Source organism: Dendrobates tinctorius, unplaced genomic scaffold (genome assembly GCF_039654945.1).
Source record: "Dendrobates tinctorius isolate UK_male_01 unplaced genomic scaffold, ASM3965494v1 ptg000028l, whole genome shotgun sequence".
NCBI lineage: Eukaryota > Metazoa > Chordata > Amphibia > Anura > Dendrobatidae > Dendrobates > Dendrobates tinctorius.
The window spans coordinates 15,090,477-15,107,551 of NW_027361696.1; the positions used below are offsets into that span (position 1 = coordinate 15,090,477).

The 17,075-nt window shown below is 50.6% G+C and overlaps 1 protein-coding gene across 12 annotated transcripts in view; it reads left to right on the forward strand.

Moving 5' to 3' along the window:
* ARHGEF10L (Rho guanine nucleotide exchange factor 10 like) overlaps window positions 1-14,287 on the forward strand; it is a 77,180-nt gene extending 62,893 nt beyond the window's left edge. For all 12 annotated transcript variants that reach the window (XM_073570275.1, XM_073570279.1, XM_073570276.1 and 9 more), the window contains 13 exons: window positions 107-252; window positions 353-528; window positions 600-715; window positions 806-939; window positions 2,140-2,240; window positions 3,662-3,783; window positions 6,810-6,896; window positions 7,097-7,311; window positions 8,028-8,182; window positions 8,815-8,957; window positions 11,001-11,169; window positions 12,140-12,262; window positions 12,513-14,287. In XM_073570275.1, coding sequence (XP_073426376.1) covers window positions 107-252; window positions 353-528; window positions 600-715; window positions 806-939; window positions 2,140-2,240; window positions 3,662-3,783; window positions 6,810-6,896; window positions 7,097-7,311; window positions 8,028-8,182; window positions 8,815-8,957; window positions 11,001-11,169; window positions 12,140-12,262; window positions 12,513-13,036 — 2,211 coding nt within the window. In that variant the 3' untranslated portion in view covers window positions 13,037-14,287. The remainder of the gene's footprint in view (window positions 1-106; window positions 253-352; window positions 529-599; window positions 716-805; window positions 940-2,139; window positions 2,241-3,661; window positions 3,784-6,809; window positions 6,897-7,096; window positions 7,312-8,027; window positions 8,183-8,814; window positions 8,958-11,000; window positions 11,170-12,139; window positions 12,263-12,512) is intronic.
* The last annotated feature ends 2,788 nt before the right edge of the window (window positions 14,288-17,075 follow it).

The window sequence follows — 17,075 nt, forward strand, 5'->3', positions numbered from 1 at the left end:
ACGTAATCTCGGGGCCCCTATAATGACTGCCCCCAGGTGGCATGGCACAGGGCTTTCCTCTGTGCTGCTGTGAGGCAGGATGTGATTGTTCGCCTCCTTCTTGCAGAATCTGAGCTCCGGCCTGCACCAGCTCCTCATATGTGAGACCCTTACGGAGATGGTGTACGGGGAAAAGGGACAGCTTCTGAAATCCAAGGAGCGCAAGCTCTTCCTGCTCAATGACGTGCTTGTATGTGCCAACATCAACTTCAAGTGAGCGTCTCTGCGGGGTCTGTGCTAGAATATGGGGCTACAAGCATTGTGACCCGTGGCACAGACCACTCTAATGTCTCAGGAACTATTCTTTTACCAGGGGGCAGCCGGATATTGGGAACCTTGTTCCTCTAGGGCCTCGCTATGTACTAAAATGGAATGCCGCCTTACCCCAGCTCCAAGTGGCCGAGTTTGGACAGGAAGGAAATGTGTATGAGAAGGAAGCCGGGGGGCCACAGTCCGCCAGTAAGAAACAGTCACCCTCTGCAGGACAAAGTGAGTGCTGTCCATCATGGGGGGGGTCTATATATGAAGATGTATCTTTGTAATCCTATCTGCCCCTGTAGATAAAGTGTCTCTGGGGTCCCCACGCCTCTACCAGGAGCTGCAGGATGTAAAGAAAGACTTAGACGTTGTGGAGCAGATCACGCAGCTCATCAGCACCCTGCACGGCACCTATCAGGTGATTCATCATGTTACAGATCTCCCTGCTGACAGTTTCCCTACAGTCTTTACTCTGCATCTTACCGTGTCGCCTTCTTGCCTTGCCTAGAATCTGAACATGACGGTGGCTCAGGATTGGTGTTTGGGTTTACAGAGACTCATCCGACTGAAAGAAGAGGAGATCCAGTCAGCAAATAAATGTCACCTCCGCCTCCAGCTCCAGATGCCGAGGAAATCCGACAAGTGAGTCTGGGCCAAGTGATAGGGGCCACGTGGTAACTGATCATGTGGGTTTAGTAAGGATAATGTCTGGCACATACAGAACGTAAATGATAGAATCACATAATGTCAGAGTTGGAAGGGACCTCTGGGGTCATCGTGTCTAACCCCCTGCTCAATGCAGGAGTCAGTATGTGAGGACGCACCGCAAAGTGTCATCTCGAGGAGACCTGTAAGACAGGTGCAGAACTCCTCACTGGGGATCAGATGTGGCTGTCAATGCCAGTCTGTGTGGCCCACTACCGTCTGGGCACAGAAATATTTCTGTATGTGAGAAGATGAGGTGCCCATGAGCTGACGAAGGTAAGTTCTCATGGGGCACTGTGTAGACCACTATGGTCCCCGCATATAGCACGAGAATGCTTGGTCCTGCAGAAAGCTGTATATAAATTAGCGGCGGCTATCTACACACACATCTCCTTCCATTGCAGTTTATGTAAGTTGCGAAATGCTACAACACCTACAACCCTTAACGGAGAGAGCCACATGCGTAGTTTTCTTCCCACAATGTGGGGGTACTGGTAGTGGAACCTGCAGCTGTCAGATACATATGAATGCCCAATTAATTTGCTATTATTGTCTCTGAAGATATTATCTCTTTAATTTTTTTTTTTAAACGTAGACCTTCAATGTGACAGTGTGGCCCTAGCAGCTGATATTAGGGTTAAAAGAGGGAGCGCAGTGTGGGGCTGCCGGTGGCTGTCTGCAGTCAGTGCTCAGCAGTCGCAGCCTCTTCTGATCCAGCGTCATTATACAATTCATTCCTGAGCTTCTAGGTGGCGCTGTCCACTCTCCTTTTTTTCATTCTGTGCCTCTCATTTGCATTCAGGAAAGATGTATATCTTTGTACCATTAGTCAGTAGATAGATAGCTTGCAATGTGTTACCATCTTTTCAGTTAGCCATTAAAAGGTATCAACCGCTGAGGACTCTCAATTCTGAATATTTTTCTCATTTGGATAGTGACTGAATGCATTCTCCATTCCCTCCGTCCTCCATTCCGTCTGTCCCCCACGCTGTCCATCCTTCATGCCGTCTGTCCTCCAAGCCGTGCATCCTCCATGCTGTCTGTACATCCTGCAAGCTTGTGTAGTAGTGAAGCCTCTCGTATTAACGCTTAGGTTAGCTGATTCTGCCTGACCCCTATTTTGTTTCCCCCTTCCAGGTCTGGACGTCCGATGAGTTTCATGGTCCTTTTCCTCACACCAAATCCCTTGAGTAAGATTTCCTGGGTGAACCGTATGCACTTGGCCAAGATCGCCCTCAGTAAGTGGAGACTCCATGAATCGCTTATAAATAAGGGTTACTGCTCATTAAAGCAACCTGGAGAGCACATGTGGTGGAATTGCACAAAGCGTCCATATATGGGGGCAGAAAAGTGACACAAGGGCCCTCATCCTTCCCTCAGGCTCATCCTGTGGGAGCTCCAATGCTTCTCGTTTCCAGGACTGGGCCCCTCGCCCCCACAGACCACATACCACCACCACGATTTTAGCCTTTAATAAACAAGCAATTGTGCTGTGGTCTTTGGGGCAGTGACACTGGCAGATATTCGCAGCTATATTCTCTGTCGTTGAAGAAGGTTCCAGACATCTCCGGAGCGCGATCTCCCCTTTAAATAACTCGCTCCTGGGAAAGTAATTATGATTTTTTTTTTGCTGGCGTAATCTCAAATAGGCGGCTTGTTCTTTCTTTAAAAGACCCTTCAGAAAGCAGAGAGGAGTCGGAGGCTTTTCTGGAAAATTGCAAGGACAAAGAGGTTTTCAACTGTGAAAGCATTTTAGCGTTTAGTGAGCGCGCACCTCCACAATAACGAGCGGCCTGTAGAGCGAGGCGCCAGCGCTGTGAATGGGTGCCTCCTGCGCTCCGCTGCCTCATCAGGGCTTTATAGAAGATTCTGGCCCCGTACGGCTCATCGTTATCTTCCTCTCGGCTCCCGCAGACGCTGCTGAGAAGCTAAATGGCAGGAAATTTGTTTGAAATCATCCCGGAGACGCACTTCTTAATGCCCTGATGTCTCAGCGCTGGATGATTGCGCTCTGTGGTCTTAACTTCTCTTTTTTTATCTGTAAAGCCAGAGGGAAGAGAAGAGCGACTCGTTAAAAAGCCCATTCAGCTCTAATGGGGAGAAATTGCTTTTTTATGCTTGATTGGTAACTTCGCACATTTGAGGCTCCGCTGTGACGCGCCTTCCCCGACCCCGGCCCTGCATGGGTTAACGCCGTCTGCGTCACCTCTCCTACCTGTCCATATTATTTTATCTCTGGACGTTTTCTTCTGATCAAATTTGCTAATTTTGGTTTTAATTATAATTTATTTTAAGAATAAATGACTCACAAATCTTCTAATTAATGAACGTCCCCCCTACTGTCAGGGCTTCACAGCGCAGCGTTCAGAGGACATTAGCAGCCACCTCATACACGGCCGACCCCACAGAAAGGCAGGAGGAATAATAACTATGTGAAAACTTGCCACCCACAGCAGCCAATCAGAGCTCAGCAATGGGTCCGCACCGGCTATAGGTTGTAATCTGATTGACTCAGAAGTTCTCGCACTGCAATAAAAACTGCAGGTGGAAAGTGCGCTGCGGTCATGTGACACCAGTAAGGGCTGTGATTGGCTGGAGCAGGATTTACCGCGCACACAATTCCCTGCTGATTGTCTGTCTGATTATTCCCTGTTTCCAGGAGAGGAGAATCAGCCAGGCTGGCTGTGTCCCGAGGAGGAGAGGAAAACCAAAATCCCATTCTGGTCTCCTACACTGGTGTGTCGCCTTCCCGCCTTCTCCACGAAAGCTTCTGACTTACAGGTCAGTCAGTAAGAGAAGGCGCAGATGACTGCATCACTTTGACAGTGTGTTCCTATGTCATAGCAGGTCCTATGTGATGCCATCACTTACCTCAGTATGTCCCCTTCTGCCCTGGAAGGTCCCTCCTGTCTTGGGTCACCTTGTATCGACAGGTTCCTCTTTCCTCAGCAAGGTGCATCCATCCAGGCCCCGGTTCCCCTTATGTCAGCAGCTCCCCCATATCTTGTCTCTCTGCAGATCCTCCTTCTCTAGGCCGGACCCCCTAACTTGCAATGTCCCCTGTATCACCCAGTGTGGCCGGTTCTCCTCTCATGGTTGGTCCCTCATTTTGGTACGGTTCCTATGTCCGCAGATCCTCCATACTTTGTCCTGTCTGCCTATCCAGGCAGGTTCCTCCTATCTTGGTTTGCCCTCCTTAGCTTTGTCCTTTATATCTCGAGAGGTCAGTTCTAGCATGGCCTGGTCATCCTTGCCCTGCAGGTTCATTCCATATTTTCAAACTTCTCAGTACTTGTCTATCAAGGAAATCTTGGAGTCCTGCAGCTCGTGTCGTACTGCGGTGACATTGACTGAGGACTGAGCTTCCATCACGTTCCAGGATTTCCAGGTTCACATCTTGACAAGGTTAAATCCGTTCTCTCATCTTCTTAAGAGGGGAAAAATGAATGCAAATTGTAATTACCTGACAGCGGCCAATCTGATGAAATGTGCAGTAAATGAGATTGAAGGAGGTAAGGAAACGAGCGGCCGCAGATCCAGAGCGGTGTAATCCCTGGGGGGCCGCGATGGAGAAATGAGATGAGAAATATTATCCATCACTCTCAAATGGACATTCAGCTCATCCTTTGCCACCCGCTGCGCCTTCCGCTACACCTGTTGCGCCTTCCACTACAACTCCAGAGCCTCCCGATACACCCCCTGAGCCTCCAGCTACATCCACGCGACACCGCCACGCCTCCATGTAAATTCCAGCTCGCCTCCTGCTACACCCTCGCGCATCGTGTGCACACACAGAAGGGGTTCTCCCTCTCCTGCAGGGAGGCATCACTCCTCAGATTGCCATGCCTGTGACGGGTCATTTGGAGCAATTCCAAACCCAGCGAGGAGGGCACAGGTCCACGGAGAACTTCTGGACTAGAGCTGCGTTTCCTCTGCTCCCCAGTGACGTAGTCCAAGTCCCGGAGTCCAATAAGGTTATCTGGAAAGTTTTACTTTCCCGCCACGGTTTTCCCTGCCCTCTGCCCTGTAGAAATGATGCCAGAAGCTGCATGGCAGAACGTGGGGCATAAAACGCCAGATATTCCAACGTCACTTATTTATAAGCTACTGACATGTTCCGCACCACAACCCAGACCGCGGCCGCCCTGCGCCCCCCGTATCCAGGCCCCATCCCCGGACTGGCACCAACTATCTCTTGCTGTCTTATCATTTACTGAGCATGAGAATGCATTCATTTTCTCTCTGTTATCAGCCATTTCAGATTGGTGAGAGAAACCTCCTTACACTCCAAGATCCAGTGCTGAATCCTGTATGTATAATAATATCAGCCTCTTATAACGCTCCAGTACTGATACAACCTCCAGACATCACAGCCTATGTGACTGATATAAGCCTCTTACAATGCTCCAGTACTGATACAACCTCCAGACATTACAGCATATGTGACTGATAGCCCCTGATAACGCTCCAGTACTGATATAACCTCCAGACATTACATCACATGTGACTGATATCAGCCTCTTATAACGCTCCAGTACTGATATAACCCCCAGACATTACATCATATGTGACTGATATCAGCCCCTCTTATTACGCTCCAGTTATGATATAACCTCCAGACATTACATCATATGTGACTGATATCAGCCTCTGCTCCTGTACTGACATAACCCCCAGAAATTACATCATATGTGACTGATATCAGCCTCTGCTCCAGTACTGATATAACCTCCAGACATTACATCATATGTGACTGATATCAGCCCCTCTTATTACGCTCCAGTTATGATATAACCTCCAGACATTACATCACATGTGACTGATATCAGCCTCTTATAACGCTCCAGTACTGATATAACCCCCAGACATTACATCATATGTGACTGATATCAGCCTCTGCTCCAGTACTGACATAACCCCCAGACATTACATCATATGTGACTGATATCAGCCCCTCTTATTACGCTCCAGTTATGATATAACCTCCAGACATTACATCATATGTGACTGATATCAGCCTCTGCTCCTGTACTGACATAACCCCCAGAAATTACATCATATGTGACTGATATCAGCCTCTGCTCCAGTACTGATATAACCTCCAGACATTACATCATATGTGACTGATATCAGCCTCTTATAACGCTCCAGTACTGATATAACCCCCAGACATTACGTCATATGTGACTGATATCAGCCTCTGCTCCAGTACTGACATAACCCCCAGAAATTACATCATATGTGACTGATATCAGCCTCTCTTATAACGCTCCAGTACTGATATAACCCCCAGACATTACATCATATGTGACTCATATCAGCCCCTGCTCCAGTACAGACATAACCTCCAGACATTACATCATATGTGACTGATATCAGCCCTTCTTATAACACTCCAGTACTGATATAACCTCCAGACGATACTTCATATGTGACTGATATCAGCCTCTTATAACGCTCCAGTATTGATATAACCTCCAAACATTACATCATATGTGACTGATATCAGCCCTTCTTATAACGCTCCAGTACTGATATAACCTCCAGACATTACATCATATGTGACTGATATCAGCCTCTTATAACACTCCAGTACTGATATAACCTCCAGATGATACTTCATATGTGACTGATATCAGCCTCTTATAACGCTCCAGTATTGATATAACCTCCAGACATTACATCACATGTGACTTATAAGTCTCTTATAACGCTCCTGCACTGATGTAACGCTCCTGCACTGATATAGCCTCCAGACATTACATATGTGACTGATTTCACTGGTGGTTTTTCATCTGTTTTTGCAGCTAGGTGGCGCTATTCACACCCCGGTGCAGAGCTCCCTCCTGGGTTTCTCTTCTGTCAGCACCTCTCTTCCTCAGGGATATTTATGGGTAGGTCTCCTTCCTTCTGTGTCTATAATATCTTTAGTCTCATTATAATTACACTGTTATCTCTCATGTCTTCTGCTCCAGTCACATCCAGATGTGCAAAATTCTGTGACGGCCATTGGACTTGTGAATGCAGCTCTAGTTGTGACTGGAGTAATATGATCAGGATTTCGCTTGCATGACGACTTCGTCTCTCCGTCCAGGTTGGCGGAGGCCAGGAGGATGGCTCGGGTCAGATCCAGATCTTCTCCTTGAACCACACGACTCCTCGGATGCTGAAGGCGTTTCCATTGCCATCCTGCGTGTTGTGTGTGGAGAACGTGTGCAGTAAAGCAAGTGATGAGGACGGCGAGAATCAGGAGGACTGCACATCCATTCCGGTGCAGCCTGCCGTGTGTGTGGGGCTCCATGATGGCAGGTGAGGGGGCACCGACGCCACTGGACATTAGGGTTTGGGTGGATAATGCTCAGAATCCTGAGGAGAATGATTGTCCTATGACGTTCTGATTCTGGTGCTGTACTTGCACTATCCTGTTACCATCATCCTCCGCAGCTCAGCGTGTGATTGTTACCATCATCCTCCGCAGCTCAGCGTGTGATTGTTACCATCATCCTCCGCAGCTCAGCGTGTGATTGTTACTATCATCCTCCGCAGCTCAGCGTGTGATTGTTACCATCATCCTCCGCAGCTCAGCGTATGATTGTTACCATCATCCTCCGCAGCTCAGCGTGTGATTGTTACCATCATCCTCCGCAGCTCAGTGTGTGATTGTTACCATCATCCTCCGCAGCTCAGCGTGTGATTGTTACCATCATCCTCCGCAGCTCAGCGTGTGATTGTTACCATCATCCTCTGCAGCTCAGCGTGTGATTGTTACCATCATCCTCTGCAGCTCAGTGTGTGATTGTTACCATCATCATCCTCCGCAGCTCAGCGTGTGATTGTTACCTTCATCCTCCGCAGCTCAGCGTGTGTTTGTTACCATCATCCTCCGCAGCTCAGTGTGTGATTTTATCATGTATGATTATGGCCTCTCTGCAGTGTCTGATGGTCCCTGTGCCGCCATTACTGGGTTTCTCATGTTGCCATTATCAGCTCTTCTGAGACAACTGGCCACCGCTTTCTCTCCACAGTATCATGGTGTACAGCAGCGTGGACACCGGCTCCACCTGTCTGATGGCCTTGAGGAGTCCAGACCTGCAGCCCGTCCTGTGCCTCCGGCTCAGCCCCAGCTACCTGTGTGCAGGTCTGCAAGACGGCACCTTAGCTCTGTATCCCCAAAACAAAGGTAAGTCACAGGATAACGACACTCACTAGGATGATGACACTGACAATTAGGGTACAGTTTAGTGTCACTGTCACTCGGGGAACAGGATGATTACGCTGACACTTGGGGGGCGGAATGCTTATGCTGACGCTCGGGAGGGCGGGATAATGACGCTGACACTTGTGGGGCGGGATAATGACACTGATGGTCGGCGGACGGGATGATGACGCTGACACTTGGGAGACATGATAATGAGGCTGATGCTTGAGGGACAGGATAATTAGGCTGACACTCGGGGTACAGTATAATGTTGCTGACACTCAGGGTACAGTATAATGATGCTGACACTTGGGGGATGGGATAATGACACTGACGCTCGGGGAACATTATGATGATACTGACACGGGGCACGGGATGATGATGATGCAGATGCTCGGAGCGGGATGATGACGCTGACGCTTCAGAGATAGGATAATGAGGCTGACGCTCAAGGGACAGGCTAGGGAGGTTGATGCTCGGGGGACGGGCTTGTGATGCTGATGCTCGGGGGACGGAATAATAGCACTGACACTCGGAGGGATGGAATGATGACGCTGACAGGATGATGACTCTGACGCTTTTGGGGCGAGATAAGAATCTTGTTCTCTCACCAGGTGGTCTTTGGGACCCTGAGAATCCCTCCACAGTTCGTGTTGGCACCAGTCCTGTGCGGGCGCTGTTGGTCCTGGATGACTGTTTGTGGGCGAGCTGCAGGAACCGGGTGACCGTGCTTGAGACTGATCCCCTCAAAGTCCAGGTAACCGCTGCCTTTCCCCGCACATCACGGTCTCTGATTCTTCTGGTCATTGCGGTCAGTAAGACCATTGTACTGAGGCGGCCAGCAGTGCAGGGGATAACATTGTGCTGTCCCATCCCCCGGGCGTGCTCCTCCTCTGTCGCTTGCTCCATTATTTACCTCCGTTCCTCATTTGCATATTTTACCGTCCAAACGAAGTTTGCATCTATTAACGCTCATAACTCAGCATGGAGCTTCCTGATGAATAATACATCGGGCGGCATCATCGGAGCCGTACACTCGCACTGACCGCCGCCGTGAAATATGCAACAAGAGCACTGCATGGCGGGTAAGAGCAGATCTGGCAGCGGTCGCATGCTCGGCCTGTCTGCAAGAAACCGTGCTCATGGCTATACAGATGGCGAGGCCGGAGAGCAACACAGCTATGCAATAAGCAGAGCAGGTGACAGACGGGGTGGTCTGCAGTACCCACCGCCAACTGCATGTGGCAGCCCTCCCCTGCGGTCTGGGGGGGGTTTGAGCTCTCGGCTGCAGTCTGTTGGGGGGGGGGTCGCTCCTCGGCTGCGATCTGTGGGAGGTCGCTCCTCGGCTGTGGTCTATGGGGAGGTTCACCCCTCAGCTGCAGTCTGTGGGGGGTTGCCCCCTCCCCTACGTTCTGAAGGGATTGCTCCTCGGCTATGGTCTGTGAGGGGGTTGCCCCTCGGCTGCAGTCTGTTGGGGGTTGCCCCCTCCTCTACTTTCTGAAGGGATTGCTCCTCGGCTGTGATCTGTGCGGGTTGCCCCCTTAGCTGCGGCCTGTGGAAGGGGTGATCGCACCTTGGCTGCGGTCTGTGAGGGGTTGCCCCCTCCCTTACGTTCTGAAGGGGTTGCTTCTCGGCTGTGGTATGTGGGGGGTTGCTCCCTCCCCTACATTCTAAAGGGGTTGCTCCTCAGCTGTGGTCTGTGGGGGTCCCCCCTCGGCTGCGGTCTGTGGGGGGGCTGCCCCCTCCCCTACGTTCTGAAGGGGTAACCCCCTCAGCTGCAATCTGTGGGGGGGTCACCACTCGGCTGCAGTCTTGGGGGGAGTTGCCCCTCGGCTGCAGTCTGTTGGGGGTTGCCCCCTCCTCTACGTTCTGAAGGGGTTGCCCCCTTGGCTGCGGCCTGTGGATGTGGGTGGTCACCCCTTGGCTGCGGTCTGTGGGGGGTTGCCCTCTCCCCTAGGTTCTGAAGGGGTTGCTCCTCGGCTGTGGTATGTGGGGGGGTCTCCCCTAGACTGCGGTCTGTGAGGGGTTGCCTCCTCCCTAGGTTCTGATGGAGTCGCTCCACGGCTGTGGTATCTGGGGGGGTTTCCACTTCTCCTATGTTCTGAAGGGGTTCCTCCTCGGCTGTGGTTTGTGGGGGAGATCTCCTCTGCGGTGTGTGTGGGGGGGGTTGCCCCCTCAGCTGCAGTCTGTAGGGGTGGGGGGTCACCACTCGGCTGCGGTCTGGGGGGGGGTTGTTCCTTTGCATGCGGTACCATTAGGGCTTCAATTACTAGTGCAAATAAACTGTAAACCTGAATTTAATGAACGTTCACCTTTAACCCTCGATCTCCTGCGCTAGTCTCCGATCCTTGGGATTTTCCAGCCGCCACCTCCCTTTCATCTTTTTGGCGATTGGTTGCGTTGCGCTTAGTGCCTGCTCTGGGACTGACGTGCTGCTCCGGTGCCTACGCCGGTAATAACGTGTTCACACTTTACTGCAGTAACAATCGTACCCAGGATGTAATTATAAGTATTGATTCGTTGCACGATGGGGGAATTAATTAATGTTGCCCGCAGTCGCTTTCCTGGTTCTTGGAGGTGGCTGCAGGAAGAACATGGCGCTTACATGTTCTCACATGGCACAGTGAGTAAGAGCCCCTGTGGCTCTGAGCTGGGGACGCCACGTCTGTACAATACCGGGGTACACATGTATGTAAATGAGCGCAGTCTTCGAGTTTCTCTAACTTTCTCACGGATTTTCTTCTCCATCTCTGACATCTCGGCTCATTCTGAATTTTTTTTATCCGTTCTGTTCCCGCAGAGTTTTGAGGCCATTCAGGACGAGGGGGTGAGTGTCACCCACATGATCCGGGCCGGCGCTGGTGTGTGGATGGCGTTCTCCGAGGGCTCGTCTATTCGTCTCTACCACACAGAGACCCTGGAACTGCTGCAAGAAATTAATATTTCCACCCGCACCCTGTTACTGCCAGGTATCGGCATGCGGACCCCCGAGCCGAACAATGACTCTTCCCTATACATACAACAGCTGCACAGACCCAGCTCTGGCTGTGACTGGAGGATAAAACCTGATGTAACAGCAGAATAGTGACTGCAGCTCTGGAGGTGACTGGAGGATTAGACATGATGTAACACCAGAATAGTGACTGCAGCTCTGGAGGTGACTGGAGGATTAGACATGATGTAACAACAGAATAGTGACTGCAGCTCTAGAGGTGATTAGAGGATAAGACATGATTTAACAGGAGAATAGTGACTGCAGCTCTGGAGGTGACTGGTGGATAAGACTTGATGTAACAGCTCTGGAGGTTACTGGAGGATATGACACGATGTAACAGCAGAATAGTGACTGCAGCTCTGGAGGTGATTGGAGGATAAGTCATGAAGTAACAGGAGAATAGTGACTGCAGGTCTGGAGGTGACTGGAGGATAAGACACAATGTAACAGCAGAATAGGGAGTGCAGCTCTGGAGGATGAGGCGATATAACCGCAGCTCTGGAAGTGACTGGAGGTTGAGATGCAGCTTTGGCTCAGTACATGTGGGGTTTCCTTTATCCCCCGCAGTGGCACACTGGTCAGTACGGAGAGGACATCAGTCTGGTTAATGATGCTGCCTCCCCGGTAGTGGTCCGTGTCCCCCCCTTATTATGTAACCTCTGCACAGGAGGTAGATGTTTTATGTCTGTGTATGAGGAGCGGTAATTAGCAAAGATGTCAGAGCTGGGATGAAGGGCACTGTGATGGGTGGGCCGCAGGCTGCATGGACAGGGGGCTCCACTAATAATACATAGCTCAGATTCTGGCTCCCACCTCAGTGGTCGGTGAGTCTAATCCGAGCTGACGCCCTCCACATGTCACTCCCGGATGCAGGCGAGCGTCTTCTGTGTTGTCTGGTGTTTCTAAAGTCTCGATAATAAACCAACGTGTGACTATACCCACAGGACAGAAGAATCCGCGGGTCACCAGCCTGCTGATCTGCCAGGGGCTGCTGTGGGTGGGCACGCACCTGGGCATCCTCATCACCTTACCTGTGCCGAAGCTGGAGGGCATCCCCAAAATCACAGGTACGGATGACTAGTGGGTGCACCTCTGCATGACCCACCACCCGCAATGCACCACTGCATGACCCACCACCTGCGATGCACCGCTGCATGACCCACCTCTCTCAATGCACCGCTGCATGGTCCACCACCCACAATGCTCCACTGCATGACCCACCTCTCACAATGCCTGCATGTCATCCATATAGCACTCCTAACATGTGCTCGGCGGTGCAGACCCCTCTCGCTGTTCTCACTTTCTCTTTTCCACCAGGGAAAGGCATGGTCTCTCTAAATGGGCATTGTGGGCCGGTGCAGTTCCTCACGGTGGCCTGCAGTACGATGTCTCCTGAAGCCTTGAGGACAGAGCAAGGGTCATCAGAAGACGTCCGCGAAAGCAAGGGGGCCACAGAAGCTAAAGACACGTCCAATGGTCCATCGCAGGACCCCCCTTCTGAGAACCTCCCCCCATCACGCCTTAAAGGGATCCTTCTCCAGTACCGGCTGCGAAGCACGTCTCACCTCCCCGGCCACCACCTTTCTGCCAGGGAAGGCTCCAGATCGGACAACACTTCTCTAGAGACCACCGAGGAGGATGGTTCTATCTACGAGATGACAGATGATCCGGACGTGTGGTTCAGAAGCCGACCATGTGCCAGGGACACTCATCGTAAGGAGATCACCTCTGTGGTCATCATATCAGGGGGTCCGGGATATCGGAACTTCAATCCTGTTTCCCAGTATGGGGGCGACACAGACAGCTCTCTGCTCATGTGGCAGCTGCCGCTCATCCTATAGTCCCCGAAGGTCATCATTAGTGCCCCCCTCTATGCAGGGGTCATGTTTACACTGCTATAACTGCAGGACCCCCCTCCGATGAGGATAAGCTCCACCACTGAACGAGACGTCACAGTGGAGCAGGGAGGTGGGTGGAACGGTCCTTCATCCCCCGGAGGTGACCCATCAGTAACGGAAGCTGATATTTATTGAGTATATATACAGTATAGCATTATATTCCCTGCACCAGGGCTCGGATACACTCCTACAAGAATGCATTTAATGCGGCAGTGCACATTACACAAAACCAATGTACGAGTTAACCCATGCATGTCCAGCGGGGTCTGCATGGGGGTCAGCAGCTGCAGGAAAGAGGCCTGTACCCCATCACTCCAGGTCATAGTATACGCTGCGTATACGTCCAGATTCTGTATATGGACCCATCTACAACTAATGACACGGATAAAGTGGTGGTCGGTCTGCTCCTCGCATCTGCCTGTAGTGTCCATCCGCCACCGTTAGGACACCCCCCCTGTGCTGCTACGACCATAGATCTGGACATTGTTCACACTAAGAGGGTTGTGTAGAATTTCTTCATACAGTTTTGGTTACAGACAACTGACAGATCATGGATCTAGTTTTTGCTGTGGCTACTTTCCTGTTAGCTCTCAGGATGCTGCAGCTTTTGCTGCCACCGCCTGCTGGTTCAGTGTCTGTACACTGCAGTGCAGAGCAATAGTGTGGCAGCCAGCAGAAATGTGAGTGTAGCTCTGGAGATACAGTAGAATATCTGCAGAGCTGCGGAGTGGTGTATAAGTATGCAGATCCTATGATTGGGCGGGAGCGCCTTCCAGCGCCACGTGAAGGCTGAGGAGGGAAAAATACGGGACTCGTCTGTTATGTTGTTGCTGCCTGTAAAGTTCTAGAAGCTTCCTGAAGACTTGATAGAGTAAGTGCACTAAGGGCTGCCACTTGGACCGCTGATGCCTATGGGATAAGTAGGCTGGCGGTGAAAGGGTTAGTCACACGGCGGTGGCACCATGTGACCCAGCGGGAGGCAAGAGACTGAGACGCAATTAGCAGCTCATCTGCAGATGTGATTGTACCGAGCAGCTGTTCCCCAGTCCTGTACATATGTGAGTGTAAATATACAGATTTCTACATGTACAGATGTATATATTGCCCATGAGGCTGCAATCCCGGGGTTCGCTGCTCATCCCGGGGGGCTGTGTCTAATATCATTCACCCCAATAAACCTAAAACTGATCTGTCTATGTGTACAAATGTGCCGCTTCAGAGTCCGAGAGGGTTGGATGGGGCCATATCGTTACCCAGCTTTCCCAGAAACCCTGTAATTAACCATTGTGCCCCATGACAGCGCTGGGGCCCTCATGACTTCAGCTTCCTGCTGCCTATCTGGATTGTCAGCTCTTTGCTACATTCTAGATACAATGGATGAGTCACATGGGGGTCAGCGCTTCATCTCCATCTCCCTTCTGCCCACTCACAGAGCGGCTGAAAGAGGTGATGGCGTCTCTGCATCCTTCTCCCTGTTACCATCAGGAGGATTTACAGAAATAAAACTGAAATGTGACATGCGCCGCTCTTCTGGGCATTAACAATGGTAGAAGGATGGTTTATTGCCGGTGCTTTCTCTGCTCCAGCAGCCACAGCGCTCACTCCGTCCCCACGTCCAGGACCCTCTCCATAGGCCTGATGTCCCGGGTGATTACGTGCAGCCAGCGGCGTTACTGCCACATCACCATTTACTGGCTAATGCGCAGTTTATACATTAGTTCCTTCGCCGCAGGGTCCCTCTTTGTATTGTGCAGGGAGTCAGGGACTGGAGAAGGCGGATATTGTTTGCTAGATGCCATTGCTATGTGCATCAGGTAGGTCCTCCTGTTGTTCTGTGTAATCTCTCAGCGAATTACCTGGAAAGCGGCCAAATTACTTTTTGCATCAATGTTTATGTGGCTTTGATGTAGCATAAGCCGTGTCTGCGCGGCCGCACTCGTTCCTCTCAGCTTTGGGGAATTGTTCCGTGTTATAGCGGGACACATACAGAATCGAAAGAAGAAAGGACTGGAAGAGAACGTGCACCAATGTTTGGGGTCGGTTCGGCCTCCGTGCGAAGGAAAGCTGTGGATTAAGCTAAAGTGGGAAAGGAGGGTGAAGCTGTGCCAAGAGTAATCTCCAGACCAACATCTGGCACCAAACTAATGAGATGGACAGAGATGGAGCTGGCACAAAATCACAACCCCATGCCAACTTCTTGTGTTAAACCTAATGTGATGAGCAGAGAAAGAGCTGGTGCCAAGATGAATCCACAAACAAACTTCCAGTACCAAAACTAACATAAAGATGGAGAAGATGTCGAGATAGAATCCTTGTAGTGCCAGGATTAATGTCACATCCATAAATATGTACCAAATATGGTACAAAGCTGGTAGAAAATAAATCCGGCATCAAGACTCCTCTACAGCTCAACATCCACTGCACAAATGTAGGTGCTGGACATGGCGGAGGGAAAACCAGGCTGCGGAGCAACATCCGCCACCATGGACAATGACGTTTGCAGAGCTGCTCCGGTATATGTGCTAGATAGCCATAGTCCATGAGTGACGAGAGTAGCAGCTGACACTGGGGCTAATCCGAGAAAAACAGCACCGATCACTATCTCATACCAAGACTAATCTACATGCCCACCTGTGGTGCCAGGAGTAAGGGAGATACTGAGCAGTATCTGGTGCTGAGGCTACATCACAGAACATTTACGTCAGATGCTGACTTTACCCGGTTGAACTGCTGTAATATACACAAAGGTACCCGGGCCCAACGTACAACCCCACATCCAGTGCCAAGATTGCTAATGCTGTGCCGATATAGAGCCGGCACTAACATGAAGGCCCAGATCCATATCTGGAGCCAATTGTACAAATAATGATGTAACAGTCAGACCATGATGGAAAGAGCAACCAAGAGATGGTGTGGATGGTGCCAAGACTGATCTGGCCTAGAACAGCATAAGCACCACTACTGACTGCAGTGCCATCACTGAGCAAGCCAACGTATGGTCACAAAATGTGCTACATGTAGGGTAAGTTCTACTCTTCTGCGAAAGCCGATTTTGTAAATTGCCAGCACTCCCCTCTCGTATAATCACCGTTCCTCCACACGCACCTGCTCACAAATCATCGACCTTTTCCAGCCTTTAATTACAGGACGACGGGAACTATTAATTACTCAAAAGGAATGTCAGCCCGAAAATACCTCTCACAGGTGCCGAGAACGTCGTCTATATACCCCCAGTGTGTGTTTGTGTATATATACTGTATATAGATAGATATACTGCATACATATAAAATATGCGCCCCCAGATGCCAAGGTGAGTGTGGTGTCTGTTTTCTTGACCAACCAGAAAGAAACACAAACTCAAAAGGCAACATATAGATGACAGTCTACTTTTTCTGGCTTGCCAAAAATAGACGTCTGGTTAATTAAGATACATTGTTGTATCTCCACAGTGAGCATCCATCGTGCTGCATTAGGTGCTTCATACGTCAGTGATATCACATTCATCAGAATCGTATCGCATGTCATACGTGGGGTGTGACGGCCCATACTTATGTCTATAGAGCCATAAAACCTTGGCCAGAGGATGCAGCTCTGACCGTAGAGAGGATTATACTTAGGCCGGCTTTGCACTTGCGAGTGCATTGCGAGAAACTTGCGCGAGTCTCTCGCATCAATACCCGGCACTCCTGCCGGCACTCAGGACCGGAGTGCGCGGCTGCATGTATTTCTATGCAGCTGAATGCTCCGGTCTGAGTGTCGGCGGCAGTGCCGGGTATTGATGCGCGAGTTTCTCGCATTGCACTCACAAGTATGACCCCGGTCTTTGGAGGTGAATAACAGTGGATCCCAACATAACTGCCCCACTGACATGTTTTACGGCCTTCTCGACGGCACTCTATGTAGTAACCTGTGTAATAACGTGCAGGAGAGGTATATGTCACCACGGAACAGGCAGACCAACAGTAAAAGGGGAGGTTTATTT